Source organism: Buteo buteo, chromosome 2, assembly GCF_964188355.1.
Source record: "Buteo buteo chromosome 2, bButBut1.hap1.1, whole genome shotgun sequence".
In the NCBI taxonomy this organism is placed as follows: Eukaryota; Metazoa; Chordata; class Aves; order Accipitriformes; family Accipitridae; genus Buteo; species Buteo buteo.
Window position 1 is genome coordinate 75067581 of NC_134172.1, and position 27626 is coordinate 75095206.

General features: G+C 41.2%; 3 protein-coding genes across 8 annotated transcripts in view; 2 read left to right on the forward strand and 1 right to left on the reverse strand.

The window, feature by feature from the left end:
- Window positions 1-3286, reverse strand: part of SYCP2 (synaptonemal complex protein 2) — a 40398-nt gene extending 37112 nt beyond the window's left edge. The window contains exon 1 of the mRNA XM_075020309.1: window positions 1802-3286. Within this exon, the coding sequence (XP_074876410.1) occupies window positions 1802-2347 (546 nt within the window). The 5' untranslated portion in view covers window positions 2348-3286. The remainder of the gene's footprint in view (window positions 1-1801) is intronic.
- A 95-nt stretch (window positions 3287-3381) lies between these two features.
- FAM217B (family with sequence similarity 217 member B) lies at window positions 3382-12671 on the forward strand. 6 transcript variants are annotated; one of them, XM_075020321.1, is made up of 6 exons: window positions 3398-3450; window positions 4117-4302; window positions 4813-5021; window positions 6218-6329; window positions 6422-6507; window positions 6905-12671. In XM_075020321.1, exons 3-6 carry the CDS (start codon window positions 4927-4929, stop codon window positions 8094-8096), a joined length of 1485 nt encoding a protein of 494 aa, XP_074876422.1. In that variant the 5' UTR covers window positions 3398-3450; window positions 4117-4302; window positions 4813-4926; the 3' UTR covers window positions 8097-12671. The 6 variants fall into 6 exon arrangements, with proteins under 6 accessions (XP_074876447.1, XP_074876455.1, XP_074876422.1 ...); XM_075020363.1 differs by having other exon boundaries at window positions 4813-5016; XM_075020329.1 differs by having other exon boundaries at window positions 3413-3450; window positions 4113-4302.
- Window positions 12672-14388: 1717 nt separating this feature from the next.
- Window positions 14389-27423, forward strand: CDH26 (cadherin 26). The gene is made up of 16 exons (XM_075022584.1): window positions 14389-14421; window positions 15916-15993; window positions 16078-16200; window positions 16674-16835; window positions 18016-18163; window positions 18829-18995; window positions 19167-19295; window positions 20938-21123; window positions 21313-21581; window positions 22195-22337; window positions 22585-22818; window positions 23355-23582; window positions 24747-24871; window positions 25290-25364; window positions 26404-26487; window positions 27214-27423. Exons 1-16 carry the CDS (start codon window positions 14389-14391, stop codon window positions 27421-27423), a joined length of 2394 nt encoding a protein of 797 aa, XP_074878685.1.
- The last annotated feature ends 203 nt before the right edge of the window (window positions 27424-27626 follow it).

The window sequence follows — 27626 nt, forward strand, 5'->3', positions numbered from 1 at the left end:
CCAGCCAGTCAGTTTTGAAAATTCATGCTACACATATAAAGCTAAACTTTCCATGCAGTTATGAATATGTATGAAAAAAAGTCATGGACAATCTTTTACTTACTAGATTTCAGCCTGTTGCCAATCTTAAATCACACTAAAACCACAGAATGAAAGTAAGCAGAGCAAGAAACATGGGAAGACCGCATCTTAACAGTGTTACTGTGCTCTCCCTGCTGCAGAAGGGATTCTGTTTATGGGTCTATGCAAGTATCAGTTTACGAGTAAAATAAACATTTTGCTTTGAAGTTCCCGCTTTGTGTTGCAAAGGATGCAGCCTTGGAGTTCAACTCGTTTATAATGAGAAGTAGTTGATTAAAGAATTCAAAAGTACTACTGCAGTAGTACTGGGACACTGGGGAACAGAGAGCCAGGATTCAGGGTTCTGGCATGCTATTCTAAGGCTCTGTAACCAGCTCCATGTATTGTCTATATTTTATTCCTTTTTTATATATCTTATATCTGTTTCTTGATTTATAAATTTACCAGTAATAGTGGTAAGATCATTAGCATTCATACAGTGCTTTGAGATCTTCAACTGCAATTGCAACCCAAGTGCAAAATTGCTCTAGTTTCCCTTAGTAAAAACAGGTGCACAAAGAAAGGACAATTCCTGCACCACTACCTAATGAAAAAACCTTGTGCCTCACCTGAAAAAGATGAGAACTTACACACACTTTGGTAACAATCATTCCTGCTGCTTACTGCAAACACTGGAGATAAAAAAAAATAAAAAAAAAAGGTGCCTTTTCTTAAGGGAAACAGAGGGGCTGATGGCACATTTTCACGTATGTTCTGCTCATAATAACATTTAATTTCCAGCCCATATATTAATGGAAATATTTAACATGGTTACAGTCTTAATAATATATATATATAAGTACTCCCCACAGTGTCTGCCATCCAAATTATGCGTAAACGGAATAGTGCCCAGACTTGGTGAGATAATATAAACAAAATTAGAAACAAAACCAGTAAAGCCACACTGTCCATTTAGAAAACAAACAGTATAAAATGGTAAAATAGATCAGTTAGAAATATTCTATGTAACCTAGAATATTACTAGCAACGTGAAATGCCTTGTTTTGCTTGCTGGTAGTCTGACAGCATGCCCTGGAACCATTCTGCAATGACTCCTAAGCTACAAGAAATGATCACACAGGCTTTCAACGGATGTAACTCAATACACATTTTGGCCCTTTTTACTTTCTGAGAGGTGTAGAACAGTTTGTACGGGTCATTGGCTACTTCCCTGCCCTAGAGCACTTTGCCAGGTTTGGCAGGTTTCAAAAAGGAGACTGTTGCCATAGGAGCAGAGAGCTGGGCCAAGGAAAAGAGTGCCACCGAGACTACTGACAAGCTGCTCTGCATCCACTTCCTTTTTTCAGATGAAGTGGATCCAGCTCTCCTCACATTCTCTAGGCATCTTAAGGGGGTGAGACCGGCAGGTGAGACTGTAGTTTTTGCCTCTGTTGTTATCCCAGTACTCCTGGCCATTGACTTGGTACCTTGCTGCAAACTGGACTACAGAGGACAGCTGAAGGAGGAAAGGAGGCACAGGGAGAAAGAAAGTGAAAACATCGACCTGATCCTGCCCGTTTTTCTCAGGGATGCTACTGTGCCAATGAGCACACACTTCATGCAGGCTCTTCCACTGGTTGAAGGTGTATCGCACAGATACGCGCTTCTCAAAAGCAACATTGCGAACCTGGATGGTGCCATTGAGCCCCAGGTCTGAGCTGGTCACTCGTTCAAGACACACCTGCTGCTCCTGAAGTCGGGATGAGAAATCCATACAGTCTGCAGGCTGCTGGAAGTCAGGGACCAAGCACTGCATAGTAAACTCCAAGTCTGAGCTGCTGTACCACAGGTCTGAGTTTATGGAGAGCCTGGAAAGGACATGCAAGGGGATCGATGGATCCTCCCCAGTCTGGAAGACTTTCACTTCAGTGAGCTCCAAGCCCAAAGCATCAGCAAATCTCACCCTGTTCATACGACTCTGGCATCCAGGAACTTGACACTGCACTGCTGCAAGCTTCCTTCTTTCGGTCGATGCAGGCAAAGATCTTGCTCGGCGGCGTATGATAGGCCGTAATGCTGGATCACAGCTGGAGGAAGTGCTGCTCTGAAGCTTATTTGGCTGAGGGCCCCCCTTGGCTGGGGTACTGCTCCGAAGAGTCAGGCTGCTACTTGTATGGACTGCTGGGGGCTGCTGCTGCCCTCCTCCCGGTGCTTCTTCAGCCCGTAACATGTTCTGATAGAGATCAGAGAGGTAGCTGGGATTCCTCCGAGGACCACGTACCTCCATTCTTAACCGATGACAAAAAATCAGTATTAACACTGCAGGTAATAATGAGCAGTGCCTCTCCAAAGCACGTAACTTGGGAACGGCGGCCACGGACAGCAAGTATTTGAGTTTATTGCACTGGACGCAGCAAGAATCAACTGGAACAACGTAGCCTTCTGAACGAAGGTCAGAAACCTGGAAGCTCTCACAATAGCTGGAAGCGAACCAGAGGCTAGCACGTTGTACGGGGAGACGAAGGTGGTCTCACTGGCTGGTAAACTCGAGGCCGCTGTGCTGGCTGGTGGACCCGTTGCTCAGGCTGGAAAGGGATTCAAGGCTATCACCGTTGATGCTGGAAGACCTGAAGCTCTCACGCAGGCTGGAGACCGACTGGAGGCTGTCGTGCTGGACACCGAAGGACTCCAGGCTGTCGGAGAGGTCGCTGGATGCCCGGGGGTTGCCGTGATGTGCCCCGAAACACCCTTGCCCGTTACACACGGCCTGAGGGGCCTGCAGGCTGTCCTCGCAGACGCCGACCGAGCCCGGGCTCCTGCAGCAGCAGCAGCAGGGACACTCCAGGCTGTCACACTGGATGCTGGGCGACTCGCGAGGGCTGCCGAGGCTGGGGAAGGCTTGGAGGCTGTCGAGCGGGAGGGAGCCGGAGCCGAGGCCGGGGCTGCTGCAGAGGCTGGAGGGAGCTCGGGGGCTGTCGCGGCGGAGGCTGTCGGGCGGGGCTGCGGAGGCGGGCTCGGTACCGCGGCCGGAGGGGGAGGGATCCACGTTTGGAGACTTCGCAGCCCACATCAGCTGCACGGTCCTCCCTCCGCCCCGCGGCGAGGCGAGGCGATGCCCGGCCTGTCCCTGGGCCGGCGGCAGGCAGAGCGGCGGCAGCAGCCCCGGCCCCGGACGGGACGGGACGGGACGGGACACTCGCCCCGCGGCACAGACCGCGACCGCGTCCTCTCCCCTCACGGACGGCGCATGCGCCGAGTCTCTCCCCTCCCGGCCGCCCTGTCGAACCGAAGGGCCTGTGCGCGCCGCCGCCGCGCGCCTGCGCACTGCGCGCCGGACGCCGCTGCCCTCGACCTGCCCTTAGTTGCCGGTGGCGGCTGAGGCGAAGGCAGGTACCGGGCGGGCGAGTGGCTCGGAGGGCTGGAGGGGAAGGGAGGGAGGGAAAAGGAAGGAAAGACAGGAAGGCAGAAGGTGCGCGGAGGCGGCCCGTTAACGAACGAGCTGCCCTGCGGTCGTTGGCGTTAGGGAGCGCGGGGGCAGTTGGCGGCGGGAACGGCTGGTGCCTCCCCGGAGGGCTGGGAGCCTGCGGCCGCTATCGCCTTCCACCGGCTCTTCTTTGCGGGTGGGCTGCCCCGGTCCCGAAACCGCCGGGCCCCGGTCCGTCGGGATCCGGTAGGTGCTGGGGACAAACCCCCGCCCTGTCCTGCGCTCCCTCCTCGGCCGTGGCGGGGAGGCGAGCGGGAGGGAGGCACCGAGGAAGTAGGACAGGATCAGGTGTAAATACATAGAGATAGGAATATTAAGTACGTGGGTAGCGCCGCAACCGAACTCACGGTAGGTCGGGAGAGGTATTTCGGTGCGGGGCATCTGTCGCCTTTTGCAGATCGTGTCTCCGCACCCCTGGTAGGGGGATGCGGTTTCTGGAAAGTAAAAGAACGCTACGAATTCTGCTCTTTGAGTATTTTTAGTAAGGAGCTTGTGAGTGCTGAGAGATTTGTTGTGGAAAAAGAAAAAAATTAAGTATTTGATACAAAATTTGCATATATGAATACAGGAAGAGCGCATTTTCTGACACAAAAAGGACAACTCAACATGCATGGAACGCAGGTGGTTGATCATCTGTTCTTGTTAAATTAAGAGCAGAAACACCCACCACCATTTGACTGTGATACTCGGCTCCAGTCAATACATGTAATGCTGCGCAGGAGGAACAAAATGATGATGAGCACGTTACACAATGAAAAGTAGGTCTTCTAACGCTGCTGTACCTCCAGATATTTTCCTGTGTTTTACCAACAATCTTTCAGGGACAGGCTTTTAAACCTCCTGGCAGGAGCTCGGTGCTTTGCGGGGCAGCTGGCCCAGCCTCCCTCGGTACTGATGCGGTACCGGGGCTGACAGACGGGCTGTGCCCGGTGGCTGCGGCAGCAGCAAGGGCTTCCCACAGCAAAGCCTGTGCCTGTCTCCCTTGGCTGGCTTTGGCCGCTGTGCTCTGCAGCTTTAGTGGCCAACCTGTGCCCCTGGGAGGGGGAGCAGGGCTGCCCTCGCCCCTCGGCTCTCCTCTTGGTACCCAGGGTGATGGCAGCTCGGCGTGGATCGACAATAGTTAAGGCGAATGATGCTGGTTCCCATTAAGTGAGCACTGGGGGAGGGGACAGTGTTTTCCAGTGCCGTTTGGTAGCTGATTATCTTATTGCTTTATAAATAAATCACGCCGGGAGGAATTGCATGGTGTTTGTTTACTGCATCTCTAGGACGTGGTGATGATGTTTGCATTTGATACGCTGTGTCTTACAAACCCAAAAGACTGGAGTCGTTTGAAGATTATGTAAAAATAAAGGTGCAGATACCCTTTAAGAAGAATAATAATGGGACCAGGCATTCAAGAATATCCCTTATTACTGCACAGAGAGACACAGAAAAAGGAAAGCCAAATCAATGAAAACCACAAAGGAATGGTAAAGTAAGGAAATTATTTTCTCTCTTTCTAGTTACAGAAACCTCTAAATACTGTAGATAAGTTAATAAGTGCATGGCTGTCCTGTTCAGATTGTCATCATCCTCTCCTCTGATCCACAGCAACAGAAACGATTGTGCAGTATGATCATGCAGGTTGTAAAGTGACAGAGTTGACTGCATCAATGCTGGAGGCACAAGACTTATTTTCATTCTTTTACAAGCTCTTGAACTGGTGAAATCATGTTTTTAAAAGCAAAATCTGACTATACTGACATAAAAACTGTGAACAAGATGTACAGCCTGGCAAATTAACTGAACTGCAGTCAAACTAGATGAGACCGGGAGGACACAGTTTGCTTATTCCTGTTCTAAAATGACATTTTAAAGCTTTCCTTTTTAAAATTAATAATATTTCTTGTTTGTTGAAGAAACACTGTTTTCTGATTCTTACAAAATACACTGATTTAATGGTTCTGTGTGCTTATACAGAAATGTATCTGATTTAATTGAGGAAATATGTATTTTAGCTTTAACCTGTCCAGATCAGTAATGCCATTCCTTTTGCTTGCATATGAGTTTTTCTCCTACTAATATTTCCACAACCCATCATAACATGAAATGGTGAATTTTGTTTATGCCTTTGTTGTGAAGTAGTTTATATTAATATCAGAATAGACTCTGTGCTCCCTGCTCACTTCCACTGCTAACTTCATAGGAATAATCCTTTAAATTTTGTTAAGAGTATGCAAATGAGAAAGGCAAGCAAGATTTGGCTTGCAGTGGCCTTCATATTGTACTTTATAATTAATTTTGTTAAATTGCAGTAGGACCATGTACCAGGTACTATAGAAATCAGTAGTTAAACATGTAGTCTCTCATATTTACTATTTGTTATCCCCAAAGTAACTTTGGGATCCTCTGATAGAGGATTCTATATAAGGGCTAATTTCTATTATTATATCATCTGGTTGAATTATTCACTTTTGCATTAGTGGTATTAAAAATATAGTAGTGCATTAGTAGTATAAAAAATAAAAAGTGACCGTAGCATAGTTCTGATGAACTTTAAGTCTAAGAATAGTTGCAATCAACTCTCTCTCTTTTTAAAACTGAATTGCACTCTAAACTTTTATTGTATTTCTGTTCTGATGATTGTATATGTTGCTATTTATATGTGATATTCTGTTTAATCCTTCCTAGTTACAGTAATGGAAAAAGCCATCCAAGCACCAAAGGACTAAATAAACCAGTTTCTCATGTGAAATCTTCTCCTGGAAGATTAGGAAAAAATGTATCAAGTGCCACTGAAAAGGTATATCATTCTATTTTTTTTTGTTTACAGAAAAAGGGTACTTTATTTATGTCAGCTTCTTAATAACATCACATACTTTCATATCTTTCCAGATTTCCCATGACACTCAACATGGTAACCAACCAAGTATTTTTAAGAAGGGAAGAAACCAGCTGGATGACTATTCTCAGTCAAAAAGGTAGTTTTATGTTAAGACTGTGTGTTTAGTTTGTAGTCATTTCAAACTGGTATATAAAATGCTTCTGATGAAGTCATGGGTTCTGTTTTGCTTTTGACTTCACTGGCCCCAGAATTCAGCATTTATGAGTACAACAAATTTATTGGTATGGAAACTTACTATCCTGCCTTAGTGAGTTCTCAGGCAAAATCAGAATAAAATAAAAGAAAAAAAACAGTACTAGGCGGTGTTATCTCTGCCAGCAAATATTAATTTTACCTCATTACCAAATTTCCATGCCAATTTTAGCTTAATTCGTGTAGATCCATGTCCTTGAAGGGGGTAGCAAGACCTTTGTAAACTGATGTTCCAAAGACATTAATCATTCTAACAGGATATGATCTATCTTTTTATTTAGGATCACAAGTGTTTGCACATCACTGCACAGAGTACAAGGACCAAAGAGGAGTCTCCCAGAAAGAAGGCAAAATGAATCTTTTCTGCACAAGATCCCTCCTAGCATAAAGGGCAGCACACAAGGTAGCTTCTGTAGGGTTAAAGATGTCCCAATGCAACATTTTTATTGCAGTAAAAAAGAACAGTTGGAGAAGAATCACGAAGAACATGTTGCTCAAGCTGGTCCATGCTCTTCTAAATGGCAAGAAGCATCTGTAGATGAAATGTTTCTTGATTTTGAATCAGTACAAATTATTAAAGAAGATGCTGAAGATGATAGTGCCAGTGATCTGTCTGATTCAGAAAGGATTCCCATTCCCCCGTCCCCCTGCACACCACCAGAGCTCATTCTCAGAGCTGAAGAAATTGATCCAGTTTGTTTGGAACATGTCTCTGATGTGGGTTTTAAAGAATCAGAATATTACTACCCAGACTTCCTCCCACCCCCTTTCAACTCTTGGAACTTGAAGCAATTAGCCATCTTTGTTAATGTAGAGGGTAAAACTGAATTTCGACCAAAGCCAACAGGATTTCTTGAGAAATACATTGATCGCCTTTTGCAGCTGGAATGGCTGCAAATGCAGACTGTACAGAATGAGAAAGGAAAGGCAGCCAAAGCCAGGCCACAGACTGCTCCCGGCTCCATCCGTACCCTAAAAAGTCCTGGCAAAGGCAAAGCATTGCTCAGCTCTTTGCCTAACAAGCAAGTGGTCCCCCAAGAAAGTATTACAAAGCTGCCCAGAAGCTATGCAGGTCACAGGGGAGATTCATACTGTGAAGAAAGTCGCCAGTTATATTCTCATCCAGGTCACCTGAAATTTTCTGAGAGAGTGGGATGTGCAGTGTCTTCTCAGAGACAATCTGGTGAAGTAAGGAGTGAACAGATAAAAAAACCAGCTGCAAAGCAACAGCTTCTCAATATGCAGCCCCCTGAGAACAGTACTAAAATTCAAAGTGTTGGTAATATCAGACCCCCTAAGCAAACCCCAGTATTTCATGGTTCAGCTGCTCCCATCAAAGGCTTAAAAACATACGCATGTACAAATCCAAAGAAAAATGGCAATGCCAACAATTATGTTCCTTCTAAAAAACCAACAGGGGACAGGAAAATAAAAACAAATGGCACGAAACAAACATCATGCAAATTTAAATGAAGAAAAATTCATTAGTAAATTTTGATGGTTCTTGACTGCTAGAAAGATTAGGCTAATGCAGAAGGGTCATGTTTTCTTCATAGGAAGATCCCGAGAAAATATGTTCTTGATGCATGGTTCTAAGTCAGCACTGTTCATTTCAATACATTTGATCTTAAGCCAGCAAGGCCAGCAGGAAATCTTTTCCCTGAAGGCAAGTGTCTTCCATTGGTCTTTCCTCAAAAATATTTACAATTGCTCAATAAAGATAACAATAGCAGAGTATGAAAGTTGAGAGAAATGTATAATTCTAATGTGTCCTCCTATTTGCACCAGTTGAAGTCCATTGAAGTCTGTAGTGTTTCTTATGCTTGGTGTATTTGAGAGAAAAGGATCCATGCTCTTTTTCTTGAACAGATGTGCTATTTTATGAGACAGGTTTGATGGTGGTGTTTTCTGATGGAAAAGGGCTGAAGTGTTTTTGTAAAATAATGGAGTGTGCTTATCTATGCAAAGTCAAACTAATTCTTCACAGAAGATGATGAAATTTTTTGATGAATTAGATTTTTTTTTATAAGAAGAAGAATGCAGATAATGTTTTGTTTTGAAATATTTTAATGCAGAAAGGATTCTTTTTAAGACAAAAAATTATTAGGGAGCAGACAGCTTCCATAGAGACAGATTAGGAAAATGGAATGCATATTTTTATACCCAGAAATCTTCACTGTGTTTACAGACAACTTCCCTTGAAGTTAATTTTGTAAGCCTTGATGCTTTTTGTCATTTAGAGGAAATGACCAAATTTCAAATTGCACATGGATATATATGACTAATGCAAAATGAAGGTATTACTAGAGACTCTTGGGCCTAATTTGCAGAACTGGTAGCTTCTCAAAACCTAAAAAATAGACTCTTGGGGGATGAATTTAAAGGCTGTTGTAAGTTCAAGTAAAGGTATATTTTGATACAAAAGATACTTGTTTTCAGTCACCCGAGATGACTATTATTTATCCCATGGTCCAGTCTACTTCAGTTAGCTTGGGTTCTTGTTTCAAGGTTTAGTGAAGTGACATGGGAAGATACCCTACGGAAAGAAATTGTACAACCAGGATCGGGTCCTGTCCTCGGACTCTCTGTTTTCTCTTGTGTCTGTGAGATACAAGAGAATATGAAGGATAGTTCAGTGAGTATTCAAGTGTCAGTTCATCTGTTACAATTTCAAATCAATCACAGCAGCCAGGGACATGAGCTTGTTAAAGATGAAATTCTAGAGGATGTTTTGTACCTTCATTTTAAAATTAAATACTGAGCAGCATTAACTTCATCCTTGGCCACCAGTCACAGGGAACTCTTTATGAGAAGTGAGCTGAGGTCTTATGGACCAGATTTTACAAGTAGATCCTTTACATTGTGATAGAAAATGAAAAAGTAGCAAATACTAAAAAGTACATTATGTATATAGTTAAATTGCACTTCTCTTGTTGATCTCATCTTGGTTTTAAGATGCTTAGCTGTTTCTATTCTTTCATTGTGCCTACCAGATCTTCAGCTTTGTAAAATTTCAAAGCATGGATTTATATGTAGTTTAAAATGTGAGAATATTAATAAATGTAGTAATAAACTAGAGTATTTTACAGTACATAAAAACGTTGCTCAGGAATAGTCTAAGAAATATTTTTAGTGGTTTTTTCGTAGTCTACTGGAGACCAAATGTGAAATTTTAAATTGATAAAGGAAGCGAATGTAATATACAGTATTATATTTCCAAATTCAGTATTTGTGAAGTTACAGTTAAAATGAATTGTAGTTGCATGTACATTCAGCTCTATGCAATTAAAGTGAAACTTAATCTGACATGCTCAAAAATCAAATAAATTGGCTGTGTCAGAGGTGTGGTGAAACTTAGAAGATGGCATTCAACACCAGCAACTGCAGAGGACCAGCATATTCTATTGTTGCTATTTCATCCTTTTGTTTTGTTCCAGACTTATGTATTTCAGCTTTTTTTTAGACTAAGGGTTCTTGCATCCAGTGCTAGAATTTCAAGCTCTGGCTGAATTCTGGAAGCCTTCCTTAGTCAAGTTTTCCTGACTCACATTAACAGTAGTGAAAGTCAGTAGGACTGCTCTTGCCAATAAGCACCACTATAGTGCACAATTTTAGTACACTGTTTTAGTGCAGTATTACAAGCACCAGAAGCAAGGTGAGCAGGATCAAGTCAATAGTCAGAATAGCAGGTTTTTTAAACAAATTCTGTTAGATGCAGTAATTAATTTAGCATGTTATTGTAGCACTGAATGTTAGTGTCTGCTAAATTTTCCTCTGAAATGTTATTCTATATCGATGCTTTCCTAGGTTATAAGGAGGGCACGTGCATACAGGCACATTTTGCATGATCACTTCTTAAAGAATAAATAAATAGTGTTTCAGTTAGCTTTGACCAGAGCAAAGGTGATTGGCACTGAGAAGTTTTTTCTCACAGACCTAGGAAAGTTTTGTTTTAATGTAGCCCTTGTGATCTAATGGACATCAATCTGTTGTTGGAGACTAAACGGTTACGCAGGTGGAGATGGTGATGCCACTTAAATAAGTCTGAGTACTTGTTCATCATTAAGCTCTGGCTGCAATCTGGCCAAGTAAGTTTGTCTCACATGATAATCACACAAGTCTAATTTTTTTCATTGATTTCATACTTCTTACACAGTTGTCTTTGTTCACATACAGAAATAGAAATTCTGTGTTTGCCTCAACAAACAGCTCTTAGGGTGGCAGACCTCCAAGGGGTTGGGTTTTATCCTGCAGCACTTTTGCTTCCATTTTAACTTGACTGTGTTCTGGGCCTATAGATAAAAAGAGCTGCTTTTATGAAGAGGACTATGGTTTCTGTTTCCTTCATTTTGTGTTGATGGGTATTGTCTTTAGAAGCACTTCTGAATACAGCAGAAAAGTTTATCCCATCAAATACATTCAGTTTGGAATTAAAATACTTCCACAGCACAGTGTTTGTGTAGCTATTTATATTTTTTCACTATATTTAGCGATATGGTCATATGCCTGTCTAAGCCTAGCATTGATGATGGTTCTTGAAGAACAAGTTTACTGTGATGTGAGATATTTAAACAGTGATTTATTTATTTTTTTCTAAATAATTTAAAGGTTTAATGTTCTGCAGTACTACCTGCAGAACAAATACGCTCAGGTTGCATTTTAGATAAATAGCCAGATTCTACTTCAGTTATGCTAGTATAAAGTTTGAACTCTGTTGTTTTCAATGAAATTACCCTGTTACAAAGATGTGAAGAAACAGAATTTTACTCTAATATGTATAAGCTGTTTTCCTCAGTAATGCTAAACTGTATTTTTAATGTATAACATGAAGAACTTTAAAACAATATTGTTTTTTTTCTTGATGTGTTTCTTTTTTTCTCCATTACTTGCACCTCTGCAGTGAAATACTGTGGTCAGTTAAAGTTTTACCTCCCCCACACCCCCTCACATCTTGTGGTAGCTTTCAGTTATATACAGCAGTTCTGAAGTTTCTGCACAATGCCTCCAGATGCTTATTCTGTTAGCAGCACAGCTTCTGCATTTACTCAGAATTTATGCTCCAAAGGGGGGTTATCATTTTGTGAGCAATGCATACCATTCTGGGAAGAGGGGCTTCACATCTTCCTCAAGTGGAAGAGCCTTGCAAGGAAGACTCGATCCCTACTGCTGGTTCAGTATCCTAAATCATGGGGTGTCTCCTTGTTAAGGCTGATAAGATGGACTGTAATTTTCTTTCCAAATGAGAGATTACGTTTGCTGGTACAAATTCAGGGTAGTGGGGTGACAGTGCTTCTCACAGAGGCAAAAAGACTCAGCAGTATTCGTTCTGAGAAAGTTGAGTTTAGAGCAAATGGGTTGCCAGAAGTAGGGAGCTCTCGCCTCCCACCGATGCCCCTCTCCCTGGATGCTGTGCCCGTAGCTCCCAGCTCTGCTGCCTGTGTGCTACCGGTGCCTCTCTGCTTTTTGCTGCTGCCTTGTGCCCAAGGTGATGGCAGAGGGGTATAATGCTGCACGGGCTGGTTATGCTTATTTCATGGGACTAAACTGTCTTGTTTGACTCCAGGCTGCTTAATTATGCTGTAATCCCATTATTGCTTGTGTCCTTTCTGTGTTTCATTTATTGTTGTTTGAGGTAGCTTTAATCTTGCATATGTTATTTAAAGGATCTTGTTAGAAGTTTGAGAGTATTATGCCAGAGTTTTTTCAGTCAGTATGTGATACTTTTTTTGGAGCTGATATTATTGTTGAAATTTCTACAGTATGAAATTGCCTATAAAGGACTATGTTTTTGCCTTGTTTTAAAGGTATTGAGCCTTTGTTGCTCCCATTGGCATTAGTGGGTTTTCTTCTGAAAAATAATTAAACAGACCAATCTATCTGGAAAGACTGGAACTCTATTAACTGAGAATTTGCAGCCCAGGTTTTGATGTTGGTCATCATGTGTTCTTATTTATTTGAACTTTTGTGGATATATTTGCTAGTAATTTCATTGGAAAGTGATCTTGTAATTCAAAGCTACTGTATATTTACTATATTAAAAGTGAGATACTGCCTATTTGTTACTTAGTTGTATTTTTTTCATTATCCACAAGGTGGCACCTCTGAATTTTTCTTCTAGAGAATTTCTTTACTGCAGTGTAGGATAGAGCGTGTAGCTCAGCGCATCGCAGCTATGTTGATGCTGATGGCCAAGCTAGGCTGTATGATTATTTCTGCTCCATGTGGCAGTCAATTCTGTAATGGCTGTGTTAAGGCATCATAATAGGTGAAAGTAACAGGAAAAACTTACTTCATCATATTTATACCTTTCTTTTTTTTAAATGCACTAAGCAACGAGTTTTGCATTCTCTGTTATAATCTCCAGGACACTTAGAACATGATCCAGAGAACAGCAAAGACATGTGGCTAGATGCTTGCAGAGAACCGCATTCTCCTGTTGCTAGTATACATGAATAAGTATGTTTAGTTTAATTTCACACAGCATGTTCATATGTTCAGCTGAGACTGATCAGGAGGAAAATGAAGGGAGAGAGATTCAAAGGGGAAAAAATGGCATTTCCTATTGCTGAAAATCTTTATATTTGTAATCTTTATATTAAGCATTACAAAACTCTGTGAGATACCACAAAAGAATTTTGCAATCAGAATGTTCTGGTAATTTGAGGTTTTCCTGATGTCTAAACCTTCCTATCCTGTGCTGCTATGTAAGCCTGTTACTGTTATTTTGTCTTGTTAATAGTGAATCTCAGAAGATCATCTGCCTGCCTTCCTCCCCACACTCACTGTTACTTAAAACATTGTGGCCTATTTGATGTGATGTATTGCTTTTCTTCTCCCCTGAACAGAAGATCAGTTCTTCCCCAACTCTTCCTTTCGCAACTTTCAGAACACTAAATTAATTATTTTCCAGTTCTAAAAAAGAATAAACCTCCTTATCCCAGTAAAAGCAATACAGGAGAATGGAAAATGCTGTAAAAGTTGTTTTCATAGAAGCCAGGACCTTCCCCATTCTCTCTGCCACTCAGTCTTCTATTTACACAGTTTTCTAAGACTTAATTTTTTATTTCCTGCTTCTTTGTGTAGTTTTATTTAAAGTATTTCTCACAAGCTGGGTGGGAAGTTCAGCTTCAGGTATACAAGTTCACGCTTGATGGCTTTTGGGTTGAACAGGACAATCTAAGTGTTGTTTATATCAGCTTTCAAGTAAGCTTTTACAGGACTTGTTCTTGGTTCATAGGCTGAAGTAATATAAAAGCAGCACTCTTGGGCATGGCAGATAAAAATAGTTCCCATGAAATACGAAGTTGCGTGTTTGCATTTTTGCAAACAACTGTGAAGTGATAAGGAAATGGCACTTCCAAGTAACTGTCAAGGAAAGCTGCATGTTTTATTCTAGCCGTATAATGGTCATAAACCTGCAGTAGTGGCACCCTTCTTTTGCGCAATACCGGACGTGGCGGTTGCCAACCAACTGAGAAAACCACTAAGGGAGGACTGAGCTTTGCTCAGTCATTTCAGTATTACAGAATCAACAGTTCATTTTTTTTTTAATTTTGTGTGACGAGGCAGAAATACTTGCTTGTCTTCTGGGACAGCTCAAACGCCAGTGAAACCACAGGTGAATACTTCACGAAAAAAACTGGGCCAGCAATAAGCCGCCGTACAAACTCCCAGGGAAAAAGCTCGGCTGCAACTGAGTGCAGGGACTGCTGCCGCTGCCCTGAGCTCCCAGTGGGACCTTCCCAGGCTCCGCGTCCCACATCCCATGGAGCTACTGGCCATGCTGCTTCTCCTGCAGGTAAGTGGGCTGCGGGGGCTGTGGGCATGGAGCTCCCCTCCTGGCTCCAGCTGTATGGAGTGGGCATCGTTCGTCTTCTCATCTCCAAGGAGGAATGGCTCCTCTGTCCCCAGATACTGGGCTCAGGTCTCCTGGAAGGGGTTTTCCTCTGCTCCTCCTGCTAGGGATAGCAGGGCGTTCACGCCTGGCAGAGCACACTGGTGCCTAGTGTTGACCTTGCTGGATTAACGATCCCCCACAGTAATTCAGGGGCATTTCCACGAATGTTTCTGGGGGGTTCGTGGTCCTGAACTGGGTTCAGCAGTGCCCATGGCTGGAATGGGTGCAGCAATAGCCTGAGCTGTTGCTGCACACCTGGTGCACATGGAGGAGTGTGGAAGCCATAAAATACACAAAGCTTCCAATATAATGAAAAGGGGCTACCCATACACAAACGGGAAAGCAGCTTGTTCAGGAGGTCCAGCAGAGCTGAACATGGAACAAAGCTAATAAATACTATGTACAAATGCCAGGTTAAAGCCTTGCTTGCTGTTTTTACATCACAGAGTTTTTTCCTTGGGTTATACAACAGCTTTACAGAGTAGTTCCAAGGCATTACTGGTGAACAATTGCTTCGCAAGTTCATAACCTTGGCAACTTTATTTTCTTTCTTCAGAAAAACGTCATGGGGTAAAGTCCCGACCTTTGCTCAAGTCTAGGCAGGAGGAGCTCTGTTTCATAATTTAAATGCCACTGGAAACATTTGATGGAATGGGTCATAAAACCTCAAGCTTTCCAACGAAAGCAGTGAGAACTAGGAGGAATGTGTACAAGTTACCTGTGAGCTAATGGCAATAGTGTAATTTGAGTACTCTCGTACTCCTTTGTGGTGAAAGATTTCAAGTAAAAAGCAGTGTTGGAAGCTAGTGCAGGAAGCCTGTACTCATAAAAGGGCAAATCCTGCCAATTAGGGTGCAGTTACCATTCTCAACAATTTATTTTACGCATCGGGATTAGAGACTTTGGGCCAGTGTTCATCTTCTGGTAGATCAGCTATGTTTGGAACACTTAGAGTCACATAACAGAGTCTCTGAGAACCTGAAATACTTCCCATACTTAACTTTTTTCCAGTAGTACGTTTATGTCCTGTCAATATGAGACAACTTCTAAAGAAGCACTAGACACAGAAAGACAGAGGTGAATGTTTTAAAAATTGGAGATACTTGGTTTGAGAAAAGCCATAGAGATAATACCAGGGACTGTTAGATGCAGTGTCTGCATGTTTCTGGGACTGGCATCACCTGACCAGGGAAATCTGTATCCAAGCTCTCATGCAAATTCATTTGGAATAAGATGGATGATATTCGTGGAGTTTCCAGGGTTAGATACAATTTAATGCAATGCTGTCAAAACTGGATCAATATGTTTCTGTGAAGACAAATTGCTCCTAGACAGCATATCAATGGTTTCCAGTTAACCACACTTCCAATAATCATCTTTTTTTTTTTCCACAAGATTACTGCTGCCAACAGTTTTTCTCATGAAATTGAAAATTTCAGTTTAAGACAAGCCATCCGAAAGAAGAGTATTCAGGTTTGTTGTCAATATTATGTAATAACAGATATACAACTGTTAATATGTAAACTGTGACACTAAATACACTTCTTTATCCAATAGTGGATAGATTCTTATCAGTTAGACAGTCTACGTCCTCTACAGCGTACAAAAAGGACCTGGGTTATCACCACCATTGGCATTCAAGAGGAGGACAAAGGACCATTCCCAAAATATGCTGGACAGGTACAAACAACCTTTTACTAAAAGTTCTTCCTGAACCTCAGTAAAGTACTCATCACAACAGATTGTAAAATAAAATACCAAAGGTAGGAGAGGTCAAGAATTGTGCATCGAACAGCAACTTTTAAAAAAACTTACTTGTTCAAAGTTGTCTTATTTACACAGAGTTGGGTAGAATTTTGTGGTGTGGGGGATATACTGCTCCTTTTATGGGCAGCTGTAGGCACACTCGGGGAAAGAAGACTATAAAGTAGAAGAGGTGAGAGAGTCATTGCACAGAGCTGTGTACCTGCACATTGTGCAGAGAGTTGTGATGCTGCAACCCAGAAAGCTGTTGAGTTGGCTGAGACCAAGCCTGCAAGCAAGGCCCCATCTGCAAAAAGAAGGTGGGCAGGAAGAGAATTGGTCTGAAGTCTTTTTATTTCTGTTCCGTCTTCCCTACTCATACTGCATTGTGCTACTTCTCTTTTCAAAAGCTGTTCAATAACAAATCATTTAATACATCAGTAAAATATTTAATCAGTGGACCTGGAGTAGATGAATCTCCAGAGCTTGGACTGTTTTCTATAGAAGATGATGCAAATGGACATGTGTATGTGCATCGTAGCATTGACAGAGAAAAGACCCCAACTTTTCAGGTAATGCACTTTAAAAAAATACTTAAAACTGTTTGCAAATATTAATTGCTTTCTCATGGCTAAATGCTTCACAAGAATGAGACACACCTATAAGAATTTTAAGTGTTAATTTTTATGATCTCCTTATTTTGAACCTCTAAGTAAATGCTAAGATGATTGTCTCAGCAGAGACCCATAGGTAACTTCCACATCACTATTCATTATAAATCTTTGTGGCATGTTTGGATTTCCACAAATATCTATACACTTTTTTTCTGTCATCTTTTTGGTATTACCCTTGATCATAATCTAAAAAATGAAAAAACTCAAGAACTCCTATAATCAAGAGAATGGAAGCAAATAGTTATGCATTACAAAAAAATAGATAATACTGTATTACTGTAATTTTACGTAAGAGTAAGCATATGTTTCTCCTTAAAAAGCAGAAAAGTGCTCATAAGCAGTAAGTGTAATGAAAGAAATGTGATAACAAGTGTATGAATGAAATATGTGAGTGTGGGTTTGTTTTCCTCTTGCTAAAAATCTTCAGTTGTGGTTTCCTTATGTTTATTCTGTGATGATTTCTATTTGTGTCTCTGTGGATTAACTGTACCCAATTGATAGTTACTGTTCCATGTGGCTTTCTGTGCAAGGTCTTGCCTTCAATAATGAAAAGATAAATTTTTGGGACCTTTCTATTCCCCCTCACTAGGCACATGGCTTTTCTGTGGCAGGCACTCTGGGCTTGGTTTTAAAGCAGAAATAAGTGTAGCAAAGGAGAATTCAGCATTCAGAATTGAATCCCCTGCACATTCATGGATATGGAGCCAAAACATCAAAGAAATACAGCTAGAGAAAACTGAATGTACTGCTTCAATAAATACTTTAGAATTGGGAAGCATATGTGAAAGCATTCTTTTGTCTGGCCCCAAAGATATTTATGTATTTTATATTAGGCAGTCATTTCAAATAATCCAGATCCAGGTACTGATTTTTTCTAAAGTATTGTTTAATGCACAGAATGACCATTATCAATCTACTACCTTTGAAAGCTGAAATAATGACTTAGTGATGCAACTCAAAGCCAAATGCTAGCCAAATATGACTGAAGAAGCTTCAAAATTGAAACTTTTTTGTTCCATTCTGATGTCTAAATGATACCATTCATTCCATTCTGATATCTCTGTTGCTACTCATTTAGATACGTTTCAATATTGTGTATAGAAAAACTGGTGAACCATTGGACAAACCTTTATTCTTCAAGATAAAGGTTAAAGATATTAATGACAACGCACCTGAGTTTCTCAAGGAGGAATACAGCATTACGATAAGAGAGAACCACAATAAAGGTAAGTGCCATCCAAACAAGGGACACTACTGGTTTGTGTATGACTGCTCTCTTTTAATTCCATTGTCTTTCTTTTTTCCTTCCTTACTACATTTGTTCTTCTCCCTGGCTTTTACTTAAACACTCATGGGTTTAGGGACTATTTCCTGTGAAGGACTGTTTCCTACCTCTTGACTTCTTGTCTGATTAACCTCAATGTACACTAGCATAATGTTGGAGACATTCTGGAAAAACTACTAAGATATTTCCCTACTACAAGCCAAGACTTTAGCAGACTAATCTGAACTGTGGATCTGGAACCTGCACATGCACACTGCTTCACAGAAGGTGGTCAGACGCACTGTTTTAGAAATAAGACTTCATCTGGGTGTGCAGACATGTGGGCATGGTGCCAACTCCTCAGGAGCTGGCTGAGAGCTGGCATAATTAGTGAATGTTTTTGATAAAGTAAATTCAGAATTGTAGTAACTCTATTGTCTAATGGTACTTTAGGCAGATTTGCCACCCAAATGAGGTGGTGGCCAGAGTCTTTGCAGGGATAACCATAGCCACAGGAGAAGTTAAAGATTTTCTTAGGACTTGTGTGTTCAAGAGCCTGCAGACAGGCCTGAGAAACTCCATGTTGAGACTAAACACTTCTGTTAATGTCTCAATTCTTCATCCTAGATGAGCCAGTTTTCCAAGTTACTGCCTTGGACAAAGATGAAGATGGCACTGTGAATTCTCAGGTGTCCTATTCTCTAAGTATGCGAATGCCCCTTCCAGATGGATTAATGTTTAATATTGATCCTACCACAGGATCAATACTTCTGTCAGGATGCCTGGATTATAAGGTGATGTACATATGGCAGCTTCTTATCATTTAATGTGTGATACATGTTCACTACACATTAACTAGGTATAAGGGAAAGGACAGTCTCACATACAGCTTTGTAGCTGCGACTGGCAAAATACAGGAACCGCTTCTGAACTGAGTTTGGAGCTTCCTTTCTTCTGTTTTTCAGAGTGCCAACTCTTTCAAACTTCTGATTAAAGCCAGTGACCATGGAACACCCCAGCTGTCATCTACTGCAACAGTGAATGTAGTGGTTGAAGATGCAAACAACCACCTCCCTGTATTTACTAGTGATAATGTAAGGAAAAACATTATAACTTTACTGAGCCTTTCTAAATATAGTTCAGTCCTTCAAACTGCTAAATACACTCAGCAGTGGAAATGGGAACCCTCAGATGCGGAATCAGGCCAAAACATGTGCAAATGAGCTTTATGTGTTAGAAGAAATATGTCTTAAAAATGTGGACAGTAAGAGAATGCTTGACTATTGACAGTTATAAACTTTGTTAGTTTTCTGTGTACAGCACTAGGTTTTCATCTCACTATTAGCGTAAGGATGCTGACAGACTAGCTTATTCTAACATCTGAGAAGCTAAGGTGCTGATTACAATCTACTCTTGAAAGATCCTAGTTTTGGTCCTTGAAGACCTCAATGGCCCTAAACCTGCCTGCCTGCAAACTCAGTACATCTTAATGGGGCAGTTAGGTGTGGTAGCAATGCTTCTGCTGTCATATTCTGTGAGGCTGCTTGTAGAGCATTTGCTGTATGAATGGGAGCGATTGAGCTTGCTGGCAGGAAGAGGGCTCTGAGGAGTTAAAAACTGTGAATGGATAGACAGCTATGCTTAATTCAGATAAGAGCTATCCATTTTCAGGCCCTGGTCCCATTAATAGCTCAGGTCCCAGAAAGACTGTTTTTGTAATTTGCATGTTGACACATTGTTGTGGTTTAACCCTGACTGGCAGCTAAATACCACACAGCCGCTGGCTCACTCCGCTGCAGTGGGGTGTGGGAGAGAATTGGAAAGGTAAAGATGAGAAAACTGGTGGGTTGAGATAAAGACAATTTAATGGGTAAAGCAAAAGCCACAGATAATAGATAATCTGCCAAAACAGGTTTATACAGGAAATCTGAGCTTCATTATCATTAACTCCAGTCTAGTAAAATTCTGAGCCTTCTCACAGCTGTGATTTGTTCCCTCTATCTGAGTACATGTATTATTCTTCACAGCATTTTTAAAAGCTGTGATGCAAGAACAGTATTGTTTACATATTAGAAGGCAAGAGTCTGAATTTTCAGGTCTCAACCAGTGACCAGCTTACATGAGGAAAATAAACACAAACAAATTGCATTTTATTACCATCTCATGTTTTAAGACGTATTTCTGCCTTAGGTGATTTAATTGGCATTTCTTAGCCTGTCTTTGGACTGCTGGTTAGGCATGCTGGTGACTACATTGCACCATCAAAAACTTAAACCACTGTGAAGAAATTACCTAAAATCTCACACATACTTGCTTTATACAAGGTCAGGTATGTAACATCTGCAGACTAGTTCTGGCCTAAGCCTGTATGCACCAATTTCTTCTACATGGCAGAAGACAATCCTGGATGAAAAGCCCTAGTGGCATTTATGGGCCTATTACTATAGTCAGTACTAGGAGAGACAACTAGTCTCCTGGTTTTAGATGAAGATCAGGTTTAGTAATAAGTTCTTTATGAAGTCAGTGGGAATGTGTTTGAGGAAAGTTAGTTCTGTAACTCCCATAGGGGTTCTCTGTCACTGAGTGGGGATGCATGAACCACCGCAGACAATGACAGTGTGTGCAGAACGTAGCTCCACATGGTCTGGTGGTGGAGGTCTGGCTCAGAACTGTCTAACAAGCTTCTTCCTCTTGGAGAATAGAAATAGTCCTTATTTCTTTCCTTTCCCCTCCCAGTACCAGCTACAGGTTTCAGCAGGTCAAGAACATCCAGCTGTATTACGGCTCCAAGTGGAAGATAAAGACTCTCCCAACACTCCAGCTTGGAGAGCAAAATACAGAGTAATGAAAGGCAATGAGAAAGAACAGTTCACCATTGAGACGGATCCAGACACAAATGAAGGCATTTTAAGTGTTATCAAGGTAAGGAGCAGTAATAGATGAGCTACAGCATGGCATTGTGTAGCATGGGCAGTCTGATTACAAGACTGATAGCTTAGCATCTTAGCTGAGTTCCATGAACTCAGCTCACCTCTGAGTTCCAGGTATATAGATATGACTGCCAAACCAAAGGTTATAACTGCTAATCAGACTTTTGTCTGGGGTTTTCAGCCTCTCAGCTATGAAGATGACTCTGAGATGAGACTTGTCATTTCTGTATCAAATGAAGAACCTTTCTTTTTGTGTAAAAATGGCACTGTGGTGATCTCAGGCCTAGAATCCATGAGTACAACTGTGAACATCAAGGTCTTAGAGTCACAACATGCTCCTAGGTTTCATCCTCCTACACTTATTGTCCAAAGAGAAGATTCAATGAAGCCTGGGAGAGTATTTAGAAGGTATCCTGCCACATATCTAGATGATGTGCCAAATAAGATAAAGTAAGTGGAGATGCTTCTAACTCTAAGAATAAGAAATAGCTTAGGAATATGAAGTTTTCGAGTTTAATTTGGTATATGTACATATATGAATATGCATTCACATATATATTTACAGTTATATGAACATATACATTAGAGGTGCAGGTTTACTATTGATGATACTGCAGATCCCCATGACTGGCTCTGTAAGATACAATTTAAAGGTGCAGTCAGTTCTTGGTTGCTCAATATTTCTGCTGTTTTCAAAACAGTTTTGCCTAAAATGAAGTTACATTATTTATATTTTACTTTTGATGACAAAATTTTGATGCCATAGAAAGGACTAAGGTATGCTTGGCTGTAGGAATGATAATCTGTCGTGGAAATTAGATACTTTCTTAGACCCTAGGAACAGTTTTGATGGGCCTGTACAGGGTATGGGGACTTGTATGGGAAACTGTTTGCTGGCTGTGTTAAAACACACAGCTTGTCATAGAGTTAACAAAAGTAAGCATCACTAACAAGTAAAAATACCTACAGAGCTCAAAAGGACAAAGAAAGATGCAGTAGCAATTTTCTATTCTTCAAAATCCATTCAAGACTGTAACTTGTAACTTTTACCTTTCCTTTAAAGATATGAACTAGCCCATGACCCAGATGGTTGGCTGAGGGTGGATGAGAATTCTGGTATTCTTACTGTGGCAAAAGAATTTGATCAAGAATCCCCTCATGTAAACAACAGCCTGTACACCATTATTGTTCATGCTATTGATCATGGTATGTAGCCAGTCAAAAAATAGTCAAGCAGTATTTGACTGTTTGAGATGAGGTGCATGTTAGATATGAAATGATAGCAAGACTAAGGATCTAAGTGGAGAGTAGTAATGCAGAACACTCTAAGGTTTAAAACTTGTTATGTGTGACTAGTAGGATAAACCTGAGATCCTGCCAATGGACAGGCTTTGTGCCAATGGACTCACAACCCAGTTGTGAGTGTTTTTCTGTTTCTTTTGCTCCTATCTAGGTATTCCATCACAGACTGGTACTGGCACCATCCTGCTTTACTTGTCTGACATTAATGATCATATGCCAAAATTAGTGGCTCCTTCTTTAGATGTGTGTGACAAAAAAGAAGGGATGCCTCTCATTATGAAAGCTAAGTCTGCTCCAGTCCATTCACATTCTGGGCCATTTACATTTGAGCTGGCTGAAGACTCTGAAGATGTGAAGCATAACTGGAAATTAGGACGGAACTTTGGTGAGCTCTTCCTTTCATGTCCTTCATGAGAAGTTTATTGTCAGTCGTGTGCCCTCTAGTTATTTCACTGTCTGTTACCTTCATGGTTTGTTACTGATTAGTCTCAATGAAACTGAAGGGATGTGGAAGGACAGCTTTCAAAATATAAAGTTACTGCAATTTGAAAAAAAGTTACATTGTTCTTCATCTCTGCTGAGGACAGGACCAGAAGCAATGTGCTCAAATTGCAGAAAGGGGGATAAGACAGCTGAGGAACCACTTCTGCATTTGATTAACTACCTAATGAATTCTAGGTGTTTTCAGTGCATCTATGCCAGAATGCAGCAAGACTGGGACAGATCTCTTTGCCCAGAAGGCTCAGCAAGGTCATAAAGTGGGATGTCATTTTGTCCTATTTACTATGGTGCATTAAGGCTGGAGAAAGTATTTGTAATTGGGGTGCAAACGAGTTTCCCCTTGATTATCAATAGAAGGGACTGTAGAATATCACACTTCTTTCTATGAGTCTTGAAATAATTTGCTTCTTTTCTTTTTAGGGGAGTCAGTTGAACTTTTAATGCTAAGAAGCATTCCACAAGGTAGCTACTTGGTGCCCGTCATTATTCAGGACAGGCAAGGATTTTCTACAAGGCAGAATCAGCATGTTAGGCTCTGCTTTTGCCCAGATGGACATACATGTAAAGATTCACCACTTCCACAAGCAGTAGTGAGATTTGGAGGTGGTGCCATTGCAATAATACTGATGGCTTTCTTATTACTACTGGGTAAGTAACCTCCTAACTTATGTGTGCAAGTTGCCTGTCATCTGCCCATTGGATCTCATTGCAATTGCAGTTCATGAACGTGTGCTAAAATCTAGCAGCCTTAACAAGAAAGGCATTGGCCTTAATGTGTTAGAGAGTAGTCAAGGGGCAAGCAGTTAACACTTGCACTCTTCATGGCGCTTCCATCCATATGTCATGGTCCATGACCCGTTCTCTCTTCAAATCTTAGGAAGACCTTAGTTTTCCAACACAAGACGTTGCCAGTTCCATCTAGTAACCGAAGAGACCTTTTTTTTGGTAGCCAAGAAAACTTTCAAATTACTAAGCACTATGATACAATGTGTAATGCAGAGGAATGTGGTATCCAAGGCTGACAACACAGGGTAAAAGACACTAGAAACATCAGTGAAACTTACCTGCACTCGTACTTGGGATGTGAAAAGGTGAGGACTGTATTATAGACAAGTGAAAAAAGGGAAGATAACATAGATGCATGGAATACTATTGTATGAACTACAATAAATACAAGTATGTAACCTAGGAAAAAAGAAAATATCTAAACTGAAAAAACAGCAATGTACTGTTAACAGGTGGAATTTTTCAGCTTGTTACTTGTGAAAATCATGATTACATTATGGCTACAAGATGACTGGCAAATGTAAATGTGTTGTTAAGCTGAACTCTAGTGCAACAAAGTAAATATTCTTGATTGCATTGAATGAAATCGAATACTTCACTTCTTTGACATTAACCATGTACTGGATAACTGGAAGTTATTAATTTCTCCCATAGAACTCGGTAATTGCTTGTTATAAAGCTGCTTCCTCTGTAACAGCTCATGTTGGTTACTGCTGAAGAGATGAACTACTGATTGTTTATCTGAAGCAAAAATTAATAGAATATCTGACCACTATTCCTCTGGTTACTTGTGAGTGATCTCGTATGTCTGCCTGCTCAGTGCAGTGCTCTGTGGAGATCACAGCTTGGCTTTCTAAAGCAGGCTAACCGCTCCAGGCCAAGCATTGCGTCTGCACAACTACATTGCTGGAGGTTTCCAAGTTAGCTCCTTTGGAACTAGGCTGGGTACCTCACCAACCCACTGTATTGAGCCATACAGATCTATTCACAATGCCCATTTCACCATTCCCTTTCTTGTTTCAACAGTTTCCAGTATTCTGCTTTGCCAGTTTAACATGCTGGGATCTAAAAGCAAAGCCATTGTTCCAGCTCAAGGAGGTGAACAGACTTTAATAAACTATAATGAAGAGAGCAGAATGTCTTTATCTCAAGTAAGTGGAAAAGCATATATTCCAATTACCCCACCAGTGTTGTGTGGCTGAGTCTGGTACTAGTAATCTCTTTTATTACATTTCCTCTGGTTTTTGTATTGAGCAAAATAAAGCTTTTTTTTTTTTGCCATTAAGCATATCTGGGGAGTGGTGTTCTGCATGGACTGGATAAACCTACTCTGGGGACAGACCATTATCACTTCTACCATTTCTCAGTATCAGCAGGACCTTCCCAGGTGTCTCATCCTACTGATGAATCTAACAGATGAGGAGGCACATCATCTCTTGTCACGCTGCACATACTAGTGTTTTCAACAAAGAAGTAAATGAAAGCGAAAAAGGGAATAGTCTGCAAAAGTGTCATACTTCACAGGCTAGTTCAGGTTCTTATTAATACCATCCCTCTCCCTGTATGCAGGCTATGCTGGATGTTACAGATCATGCTGCTCTACCACCTGTGTCTGTGGAGGCTGAAAAAGAAGTGATTGCTGAGGTAACTGCCTGTTTCCTTATGTAAATACCCTTTTTTATACCACAGAAATTGGTAATCCCAAGAATGAGATTTGGTATTAATAATAGTGGGAAGAATAATGCAATATACTTCAATTAGAAAATAAGTGTCACTTGTTGGAGACTCAACTGGTATTTAAAATACTGTTGACAACTTATGTTTTTCTAACAGCTTTTGAGACTGGCATTTCTTTTCATTAGTTATTGTTCTAAATATCTGGAAGTGTAATTTCTCCCAAAATTCTTATCACAGTACCTGAATTGATATGCACAAGATTTTATTCAGTTCTTGGCATAACTGAAATGGAACCATCATTATTCAGATACCTACCAAAACATGCTGGTCAACATCTTCTACTTAACGTATCATAAAAGTGTGGACAGGATTTATGAGTATTTTTATGACCAGAAGATGTACTTCTGGGGGTTTGAAGGCTTTTGAATTTATTCTGTGGATTTTTGTACTGCATTCTCTAACAGATGTCTATTTTTATTGTAAAGAATGCCTGAACGAAATTCTGGTCTACATCAGTAGGTGACTCCCATGTGTTCTGTTCATAAGTATGTAGTGATCACCAAGAGACTCTAAGAACAATCTCTGTCTTACAGCAGGCAAAGAAAATGTAAAATAGTCTTTTTTATGCATGTGAGAACCCAGTTCCACAATCCTTAAGACCATAGTTAGGAGCTAGGATTACCTGTGTGGGTAGAATTTATAAAGTTCTGAGGTCATGTTTGGTGCCATTAATGAAAAGAAATCCAATAAATTTAGAGGAAGAAACATATTCAATTACTGGAGATTATTAAGAAAGTCTACAGTTGGTGACTGCATGTACACATGGAGCATGTACTGATAAGAAGAAACAGTCCCTGAACAGAAAAAGCTGCAATGTAACCGGAGGAGACAGCACAAGAGAAATGGATGTAACAGAGAAAGATAATTGGAATTATTTGTATCAGAAAGAAATGTTAGTAGGTGACTTTATGCTGGTCAAACCTGAGATACTATGTCTGTCTTCCAGGATGGCCAAAGCACTAGTTACGAGACGTTCCAAGTAAGACACCTTGATTGCATCACACAGACAGTGGACAAAATACTGGGTCAGGTAAGAAATGAATGTTGAATCCCTCCTTTGTCAAGTTGGCATGGAAAGGAAAGGCAAGGAAAAAAGGCTTGCAAAACTGCAAAGCTGCTATGGCTTCAGCTACTGTCTCAGCCCACATCTAAGAAGCATTACAGTTGAAGGCAAGGGATATATTTGATGGGAAAACATTCAAGACTCTTCCTTGTTGAAAATGCCTTGTCTCATAGACTTCTTGCTGCCTCTGGCTGGTCACCCAGCAGTTACTGCAAGGCTGGGGTCTATCACCTGTGACAAATCCTTCAAGATGCTCAGGTGGGGCTAAAATGCTTTCTGTTGCTGTGCAGGGTTAAAGTTTGGTTGCCTGCTCTTTCACTTCCATGCTATCAAGGAAATCCTAGTTCCTCTTGCCATGTCCTGTCTGGCCACTGCATATTGACTGGCCTGTCCTCCATGCCTCCTTGGGCCAGACTGCATGCCTCCACGCAGTCATGTTTACTTGATAGCTGTCTGGTCCAGGACAGATCAAATGCTCTTTTCTGTTTCATTTGTACTCCAGGGGAAGTTCAGGCTGTGGTGCTTATGCAGCTGAGAGTTTCAGTAAAACTTTTCCTTTTCAGCGAAAGACTCATACTCATCATTGTAATCTCCTGTCTTACCTGCCTAATTTGCATACTATGAATTCCTTTAATTTCCAAAAGGGCAGTAGGATCTTCCATGATGATTTGCATTGTTTCTTCCCTTCTTTAGAAACTGTATTTCCAAAACACACTGGAAGATTACGGGGCCATCGATGAACCTTGCAGATATGCTGAGGAAGGAGAACTAGAGCGAAGTAACTCCTTCTGCTCTGTCTCCATTGGCAGTGAGGACTTGCCTGTTGATTTTTTGGACACTCTGGGACCAAAGTTTTCTGCTCTGGAAGGAATCTGTCAGAAGCGATTTCCATCACTCAATTAATTTCAGAAGGCTGTGACTACTTTATGGTGTTGCAAAGGCTTCTGGCAGAAGCACTGACAAATTCAGAAAAAAAGAACCACCTGCACTTGAAAGTGTTGCAGTGTGTTTGAACCATGAGTACCTGGCCTTTTATTCTTCCTGCCTGCACTGCATGCCTGCAGCCAAGAACGTGACGTGTCTGGAAGGTCCACCCTACTGTGCAG

Bases quoted from the DNA above. Each gene is read 5' to 3' on its own strand.
- FAM217B (XM_075020346.1), top strand. From the start codon at position 4,927: ATGGGACCAGGCATTCAAGAATATCCCTTATTACTGCACAGAGAGACA. The intron at 5,022-6,217 runs GTAAGGAAATTA...AATCCTTCCTAG, and splicing joins AACCACAAAGGAATGGTAAA to TTACAGTAATGGAAAAAGCC. The intron at 6,330-6,421 runs GTATATCATTCT...ATATCTTTCCAG, and splicing joins TATCAAGTGCCACTGAAAAG to ATTTCCCATGACACTCAACA.
- CDH26 (XM_075022584.1), top strand. From the start codon at position 14,389: ATGGAGCTACTGGCCATGCTGCTTCTCCTGCAG. The intron at 14,422-15,915 runs GTAAGTGGGCTG...TTTTTCCACAAG, and splicing joins CCATGCTGCTTCTCCTGCAG to ATTACTGCTGCCAACAGTTT. The intron at 16,836-18,015 runs GTAATGCACTTT...CTACTCATTTAG, and splicing joins AAAAGACCCCAACTTTTCAG to ATACGTTTCAATATTGTGTA.